The following is a 9,533-nucleotide window of genomic DNA, read 5'->3' on the forward strand; positions in this document are numbered from 1 at the left end:
GGATAGTGTCTTGAACGCACGAACAAAACGCCGCTGTTTGGATATAACTATGGATTATTTTGAACCAAACCAACATTTGTTATTGAAGTAGAAGTCCTGGGAGTGCATTCTGACGAAGACAGCAAAGGTAATAACATTTTTCTTATAGTAAATGTGACTTTTCTGAGTGCTAAACTTGCTGGGTGTCTAAATAGCTAGCCCTGTGATGCCGGGCTATCTACTGAGAATATTGCAAAATGTGCTTTCACCGAAAAGCTATTTTAAAATCGGACATATCGAGTGCATAGAGGAGTTCTGTATCTATAATTCTTAAAATAATTGTTATGCTTTTTGTGAACGTTTATCGTGAGTAATTTAGTAAATTCACCGGCAGTGTTCGGTGGGAATGCTAGTCACATGCTAGTCACATGCTAATGTAAAAAGCTGGTTTTTGATATAAATATGAACTTGATTGAACAAAACATTCATGTATTGTATAACATAATGTCCTAGGGTTGTCATCTGATGATCATCAAAGGTTAGTGCTGCATTTAGCTGTGGTTTGGGTTTATGTGACATTATATGCTAGCTTGAAAAATGGGTGTCTGATTATTTCTGGCTGGGTACTCTGCTGACATAATCTAATGTTTTGCTTTCGTTGTAAAGCCTTTTTGAAATCGGACAGTGTGGTTAGATTAACTAGAGTCTTGTCTTTAAAATGGTGTAAAATAGTCATATGTTTGAAAAATTGAAGTTTTTGCATTTTTTAGGTTTTTGAATAACGCGCCACGGGATTACACTGGCTGTTACGTAGGTGGGACGATTTGTGCCACCTATCCTAGAGAGGTTAACAGACCAAAAATGACAAAGTATACTTGAAGCAACTTGTCATAATACCTTCATAAGACTATAATATCATTACAAATTCAGAAAACCAAATAATGATTCCAATAATTTTAGAACAGGAGTCTGTCAGGAAGCTCTCAAAGGAAGAGTCAATCAGCTTTTACCGGCAGGCTCAAATTTACAACACTCCATGAATAAGACACTTCTAGGAAATGACTCAGTGAGGAAAGAAAACAGCACATGCTCCAACAAAAGCAATAACAGTATAATTTGCAAGTTCAATGTGGCAAAGACAAGATCTGCCTATTGTAGGCCTATATGTTCCTCTACATACAATATGTTTTTCCTTTTACCAATCTGTTGTTATGGTAACTAAGAGATATTTCTTGCAGAGCAAAACACTCATGCACTAACTTTTACGTTAAATAATTCAGGAAGTCCTTTCACAGAATGTCCAATGAGACAGAGCTATATTACTGGGTGAAAATAGCCATTTGGTCGCACTAACCCCTGCTGAATAACCATTTCCAACCTCCTACATTTCCTAAGGTCATTAGACTCTGATGGGTAGGCTACTGCAGAGCCAGATAGATAAGGATCCTAGTCTACAGTCTCAGTGTTTTGTCTTGTTTTGCACCCTAAAGCACTGCTCAGAAATATTAGTGTGAGACTTTATGTAAATGGAGGGCCATTCATGTTGAGGTGGTCAGTCATTGTGATGAATTTCAGGGAGGGGAGCAGTCAGTCACACACACACACACACACACACACATACACATACACATACACACACACACACACACACACACACACACACACACACACACACTGTTGAGTAACACATCACAATGCTTATTCTAACGGTAGTTTGGTAACAAGCCCAGGCAGAGAAGCAAGTGATTTCACTCTCCATTGTTCGGAGGGTAACAATGTCTCCTTCAGCTACACTGGGGCATCCCGGATACAAGAGAATAATTGGTTGACAATACGGGAAGCCAGCAGTGCATATATTCACCTGATTTTTCATTGTACTTCAAACGAGCTAGGGCAAGACACGAGAATTTATATCCATGGTTAGTTCGGGTAGTCATTTTTTCTTTCAATTCTAATGTGTTCTACTGGATCTTAATGTAGAATATGCTCTATATTTATAGCTCTGATGCAACTATAAGGACACTAGCGGCACCCCACACTATGGGCGGTAAATCATTGGATCGGATTAATTTGATTCAATGCAATTCAATCTTTGAGGACTGCAACCATAGAAAAACAATTTTGCACAGACATTTTAGGGGGTTTCAAATGCAACTGGAGCCAAGTCAATTTTTAGGCAACTAATTTCAAATTCACCGGTGGCATCTTGTGTGACTATAAAAGTCTGTCTGCGACCAGGCACAGTAAAATAATTTGTTTGCAAAAGTTACTGGCCTGCCTTACATCATAGAAGGCCCTTCAAAATAGAATTACTATTGTGATGCATAATTGCTATGGTAATTTGGAATGATCAGTCAATGAGCCCCACTGGGCACAGACGTCAATTCAATGTCTATTCTACATTGGTTCAACGTAATTTTATGAAATTAAATTACATGGAAACAACATTGATTGAACCAGTGTGTGGACAGTGGAGCATTATGGGTAAGGTAGTCAGTCTACAGTTTACAAATTGGCCCACAAATGCATACATCATATGCATTGTGACAGCACTGTTACCTATGGCAACTGTGGCATTCCAAAATCAAAACATGGGAAAAAAACAATAATACAAAACACAGCGGAATATAAGTGGCCAGTGGCATGTAGCAGGGTGATGCACTTCTTTTGAGCCCAAAATGAAGAAAAATGCTGCAAAATTGTAGGAGGCGATTCCCTTGTCCTGTGGGTTACTGTATAACACTATAGAAGACTGGAGCCTTAAAAAGACTAAGGACCACTTCTAAGGACATTGCATTTCCAAGGACTCAACATTGCAATAGCCTATTACTCATCTTCCTATTGTAGGCAATTTTAAAGGCCTCGTGAGCCTATGTATCCTGACTCCCTGGGGTACCAGGGAGTACCTACATTCTGTTAAATGACTTAAATGTAATGTAATGTACCAGCTGCTATGCTATGTCCTTGCCCATAGAAGGTTGTCGTCATAGCAACGACACCCATCCGCGCGGAGACAATAAATTGCCCATGATGACATGAAACACTCTCAACTCACAAGAGCCAGGTCGATGGAAAGGATTCATTAACATTTTTTTTTTTAAACAGTCACGCTTGTGCTGTGTTAGTCTATGTGTAGTTTCGCTCATGAACATTAAATAATAAAGATATGCCCCCTCCCCATCCAAGTCATCTTGTTACAGTATAGGCCTGTGGATGACGTAATTGCTTCACAAGCTAAGGCTGCTGTAGTGTATCTTGCAAGTGCTCTGTATTGAAGGGGTGGTGGAAATGCTGGGTCTCTTCGTTTTGAAGGTTGTCTGCAAATGTCAAAATGATTCATAAGAAAAACAAGAGATAGCGCCTCACAATACGCTACTGTAGACCTAAACCTAAGGAGTGAGCGAAATCTGTAGGCACACCCATTTTGTAATAGCCTACATCTTAAAAATGCGCACATTACCTGCAAACGGTGATGAGGTTCTTGCGCTCCACGGCAACACTCCGAGAAATAGTGGATGTTTTTTTTGAGACATCGAGCATAGCCATAGTTGCCTGCACACAACTCGGCTCCATACGGAGATGGCGGCGCCGCTCAGCCCACTGTTATGAATCCTGCACCACGGGACCCCTCCCTGCCCAGGCGATGCTCCTCATCCACTTTTCTGTTGTTGGGGTAAAAGAAGATGACACTTTTTTTTTAAAGACACCCTCGCATGCCTCCACGTTTAAGTCTACAAGCTGAACCTCGGGACATGCATTGACAATAACAGAGAGCTGATTAATCTATACCGGTATTCAGCTCTCCTCTTCTCAGTCGCAGAAATTTCCTTCGGTAGGACGAGGGTCTCGACAAAGAACCCGTTGGGTGATTGGTTTAGCTTTCTTGAGTGCGTGACGTCACACAGACGCTACACATAGCTGTCTGTTATACTAGGCAAGTCAGTTAAGAATCATTCTTATTTTCAGTGACGGCCTAGGAACAGTGGGTTAACTGGCTTGTTCCGGGGCAGAACGACAGATATTTATCTTGCCAGCTCGGGGATTTGAGCTCTAACCACTAGGCTACCTGCCGTTAGCTAGCTCATCAACTGTCATGAGCAGTAGCACATACCTAATGATGAAATAAATTAAAGCTTCACCAGCTCTACCAATTAATTTTAGTCTCACTGTCCGATCATTTAAAAAATGTGCCCACTATTTGTTATGTTTACCTTTCCACAAACTGTCTGGTATGTGTTGCTTGATATGAGCAAATGTATCAACGAGTAGGGCATGAGTCCATGATTAGTTAGTGCCTAGCGCTACTGCCTTGCCATTGAGCTAACTAGCTAGCCACATTTGAGTAATCCTAAATGTGATGGTCAGTCGATAAAAGATGAGTTGAACATATTTGTCTGAAAACAGACCAGTCGACAGTTATTGCCCGTCGTGAAATCATGTCTAACCAGTTAGCTAATGTAGCCTGTGTGCCCTGGCATGAGCTCCTGACTATTCTTCATTGCTGCGACTTGCTTGCGAGTTGAGATTTCTGATCACGTTAAGCTACGTTTCATTTAATTTTTTATGTTGGTTTGATCATGGGGGAGGCACTAGTAATGTCTGCAGTTTTCAGTTTGGCCATTTGTTTCAAGTGTATTAGTCAATAAATAAATCTCTTTGCCAAAATTCGTCATGTCTCCCATGTCTTATTCAGCTAGTAGTTGTTCTGAAATGCTTTCCTACATTTTACTCCCTCTATGTTTAATATAACACACATACATGAATTATTCATTTCGGTTGCCTATCCTGATGTGAAGTTTGTTCTACAGCAAGTATCTCTAGCCACAAAATTAAGGAAATTAGAAGGGAGGGTGCGGGATTGTAAATGAGAACTTGTTCTCAACTTGCTTACCTGGTTAAATAAAGGTGAAATAAATAAATTACATTTCACCAAGGCCATTTTCTTGCCTGCCGAAATCCCCCCCCATCAAAATAAGGAAATTAGGAGGGGGGGATTTCGGCAAGCTATTTTCTTGCCTGCTGATATTCTCCCCCCCAATTCTATTTTGGGCCTGCAAGGCCTGGCACACTTCAGAATAATTTTGGTAGCTCATGTTGACCACTAGTGTGTGCCACAGAAAGCAAAATTAGAGTATAAAGAAACAAACATTTATTTTAGAAACATTTTGTAATGTTTAAGAAAATAATGATAATACACACAAATATTATCACACAATAATACAAAACATCACAGAAAGTTAAGTTTGTTAACAAACATTAAATAAAAAAATACTAATTTTGATCTTTGCATAATAAGATATAAAATGACAAATTAAATATAAAAAGACAAACAAATATTGGAAAGCTGCAACAGCTCGACTGAACATTTAGTCCACTTTTTATGGAAAGTTTTCCAGGCGATACCGTCGCTTGGAACTCAATCCTAACCTCGTCCTGACAGGCAGCGCAGACATAATCCTCTAATGATGGGATAGTTTTCATACAGGACTGGTGGAACCATTGTGGGCAGCGGTCACAACCAATCGGAAATGTATGATGAAAATTTTAATATATTAAAAACATTAAATACATTTTCTTGAATTACAATGATTTAATTATCAGACAAAGCGGATGATACTACCTCTAGTATTCACCAAACTGAGAATTTTTTTTATGGGCATTTCAGTTTTCCCCAACAAAATTATGTTACACTTAAGATTCTAATTTGCAAGTATACAACGACACAGCTATAATATAATTTGACAGTTCTGTTTTGCTTTTTAGTCAGTATACTTCCAGTAGGTTAATTATACATTACTTATATTCTCATACTTACTTTCAAGGCAAAGAACCCACAAGTAACATCTTGTTGGCATGGGTGAGGAAGGGTACCACACGCCCATCTGGAGATATTACACCCCTTCTCTCTCAGGAATGATCTGAACATATATGTTAATACAAGTACAGCATTTTTAAACACTATTGATTTCAATTTAGAGATTAACAACAGAGGGGAATCTGAGAATGCAGGGATTCCAGCAGGGTGTGAGTTGAAGTAGTCAAATATGGAGCTGACAAAGACTGGAATGTAAATGACTGTGATCATCTCAGATTTTCTAACATCTGAGAATGGGCAGGCATTCCCTCGGATGAAGGGCATCACCGTCTTGCTGATTATGTGCTGTCATCCAGGTGGAAATGTCACCTGCATATCTGATGTAGGAAAAGAGATAAGAGATAAGTTGAGTGTCCTGTGAATATGTTTATGTATATGTACTGTACATGTGTGTGTATGTGTATATATATATATATCTTGGTATATTTTTTTTAATCTGAATTTATATTATCATTATTGTGTTGTGTGGTTGAAGGTAGGTTGATGGGGACAGTGGAGGTGCTGGGGGTGTCCTATTGAGGGCGAAGGGACCTATTGGGAAGGGGATTCTTCATGGAGGCACATTCAGGCATAGTTTTGTTTATTATATTATACATTTATTTTTTTTATTAAATTTTTTTCCCATTATTATAACAGTTTACTGTGATTATGGATAAGCACTCATGTTGACTTATATATTTGAACTTTATTTATCACCCAGAGTATACATTTTTGATTTGTTAAACTCAAAGAGAAAAAGTGTAAAAAAATGTAGGAAAAGAGTCTAGCGTCTAATTATTCCTGTGGTACACATCAGAGGGCATGATAGGTCACCAAAAATGATTCTGAAGTGTGCCAGGCCTTGCAGTCCCAAGACAGAAGGGGGGGAGAATTTAGGCAAGAAAATAGCCTTGCCGATCAAAATGAATCAGAAGTGTGCCTGTGTCACGCTGGTACAGTTGAAGTCGGAAGTTTACGTACACCTTAGCCAACTACATTTAAACTCAGTTTTTCCCAATTCCTGACATTTAATCCTAGTAACAATTCCCTGTCTTAGGTCAGTTAGGATCCCCACTTTATTTTAAGAATGTGAAATGTCAGAATAATTGTCACGTCCTGACCATAGAAAGCTGTTATTTTCTATGGTAGAGTAGGTCAGGGCGTGACGTTTTTTTCTTCTAGTTTAGTTTTTCTATGTTGTTATGTTCTAGTTTTGTATTTCTATGTTGGGTTTTGTTTGGGATGATCTCCAATTAGAGGCAGCTGGTCCTCGTTGTCTCTAATTGATGATCATACTTAAGTGGGTGTTTTTCCCACCTGGGTTGGAGGGAGATTGTCTTTGAGTTAGTGTATGGTTCACCTCAGCGTCACGGGTTGTTGTTTTGTTATTCAGTTTATTTATATGTATTGCATAGTTTCACAGTGAAAATAAAATGTGGAACGACACACACGCTGCACTTTGGTCAGCTCCTTCCTATGACAGCCGTGACAGAATCTCCCACCACCAAAGGACCAAGCAGCGTGGTCAGGAGAGATGGACCTGGGAAGACATCTTGGATGGAAAGGGATCCTGGACGTGGGAGGAGATCCAGGCTGGATGGCATCGCCTCCCATGGGAACAGGTGGAGGCAGCGAGAGCAGAGCGGCAACGAGACGAGGAACTAGCACGGCAACGACGGAAGCCCGAGAGGCAGTCCCCAAAAAATGTTTTTTTTGGGGGGGGGCACATGGGGAGATTGGCAGAGTCAGGTTGGAGACCTGAGCCAACTCCCCGTGCTTACGGTGGGGAGCGAGTGACGAAGCAAGCACCGTGTATGCGGTGATGCGCACTGTGTCGCCAGTTCCCCAGTCCAGAGCCTCCGGCGACGGTTCCGCAGCCCAGAGCCTCCGGCGACGGTTCCGCAGCCCAGAGCCTCCGGCGACGGTTCCGCAGCCCAGAGCCTCCGGCGACGGTTCCGCAGCCCAGAGCCTCCGGCGACGGTTCCGCAGCCCAGAGCCTCCGGCGACGGTTCCGCAGCCCAGAGCCTCCGGCGACGGTTCCGCAGCCCAGAGCCTCCAGCAGCAGCCTGCAATTCAGAACCTCCGGCGACAATCCAGGGTCAGGTGACACAAAAGCAGAGGGATCAGCGGGCGGAGTGGGGGTTACGCCCCGAACCGGAGCCGCCTCCTCTGCGGGATGAGAAGGTTCTGAGTACTGCACCAGAGCTGCCATATACATTTGTTCACTCTCCCTTACCCTCCTTTTTTTGTGTTGGTGCGTTCGGTGTCCGCACCTTTGGGGGGGGGGGGGTACTGTCACGTCCTGACCATAGAAAGCTGTTATTTTCTATGGTAGAGTAGGTCAGGGCGTGACAGGTTTTTTTTCTAGTTTAGTTTTTCTATTTTATGTTCTAGTTTTGTATTTCTATGTTGGGTTTTGTTTGGGATAATCTCCAATTAGAGGCAGCTGGTCCTCGTTGTCTCTAATTGGAGATCATACTTAAGTAGGTGTTTTTCCCACCTGGGTTTGTGGGAGATTGTCTTTGAGTTAGTGTATGTTTCACCTCTGCATCATGTTTTGTTATTCAGTTTATTTATATGTATTGCATAGTTTCACAGTGAAAATAAAATGTGGAACGATACACATGCAGCAGTTTGGTCCGCTCCTTCCTATGACAGCTGTGGCAATAATAGTAGAGAGATTTATTTCAGCTTTTATTTCTGTCATCACATTCCCAGTGGGTCAGAAGTTTACATACACTCAGTTAGTATTTGGTAGCATTGCCTTTAAATTGTTTAACTTGGGTCAAACGTTTCAGGTAGCCTACCACAAGCTTCCCACAATAAATTGGGGGTGAATTTTCCTGAGTCAGGTTTGTAGGCCTCCTTGCTCGCACTTGATTTTTCAGTTCTGCCCACAAATTTTCTATGGGATTGAGGTCAGGGCTTTGTGATGGCCACTCCAATACCTTGACATTGTTGTCCTTAAGACATTTTGCCACAACTTTGGAAGTATGTTTGCTGTCATTGTCCATTTGGAAGACCCATTTGCGACCAAGCTTTAACTTCCTGACTAATGTCTTGAGATGTTGCTTCAAATTATCCACATCATTTTCCTCCTCATGATGCCATCTATTTTGTGAAGTGCACCAGTCCCTCCTGCAGCAAAACACCCCCACAACATGATGCTGCCACCCCCGTGCTTCACGGTTGGGATGGTGTTCTTCAGCTTGCAAGCATCCCCCTTTTTCCTCCAAACATAACAATGGTCATTATGACCAAACAGTTCTATTTTTGTTTCATCAGACCAGAGGACATTTCTCCAGAAAGTACAATCTTTGTCCCTATGTGCAGTTGCAGACCGTAGTCTGGCTTTTTATGGCGGTTTTGGAGCAGTGGCTTCTTCCTTGCTGAGCTGAGGTTATGTCTATATAGGACTTGTTGTACTGTGGATATAGATACTTTTGTACCGGTTTCCTCCAGCATCTTCACAAGGTCCTTTGCTGTTGTTCTGGGATTGATTTGCACTTTTCGCACCAAAGTACGTTCATCTCTAGGAGACGTTTCCTTCCTGAGCGGTATGACGGCTGCTTGGTCCCATGGTGTTTATACTTGCGTACTATTGTTTGTACAGATCAACGTGGTACCTTCAGGCGTTTGGAAATTGCTCCCAAGGATGAACCAGACTTGTGGAGGTCTACAATTTTTTTTCTGAGGTCTT

The 9,533-nt window shown here is 41.6% G+C and overlaps 1 protein-coding gene across 2 annotated transcripts in view; it reads right to left on the reverse strand.

Annotated features, from left to right (window-relative positions):
• Positions 1–3,984, reverse strand: part of rundc3ab (RUN domain containing 3Ab) — a 41,223-nt gene extending 37,239 nt beyond the window's left edge. The window contains exons 1-2 of one of the 2 annotated variants that reach the window (XM_014158631.2): positions 3,769–3,984; positions 3,440–3,641 (exon numbers count right to left, since the gene is read on the reverse strand). In XM_014158631.2, coding sequence (XP_014014106.1) covers positions 3,440–3,552 — 113 coding nt within the window. In that variant the 5' untranslated portion in view covers positions 3,553–3,641; positions 3,769–3,984. Of the gene's footprint in view, positions 1–3,439 lie in introns of both variants that reach the window. The other variant, XM_014158630.2, reaches the window with a different exon arrangement.
• Positions 3,985–9,533: the final 5,549 nt, after the last annotated feature.

The sequence above is a fragment of the Salmo salar genome, chromosome ssa19 (genome assembly GCF_905237065.1).
Source record: "Salmo salar chromosome ssa19, Ssal_v3.1, whole genome shotgun sequence".
Classification (NCBI taxonomy): domain Eukaryota; kingdom Metazoa; phylum Chordata; class Actinopteri; order Salmoniformes; family Salmonidae; genus Salmo; species Salmo salar.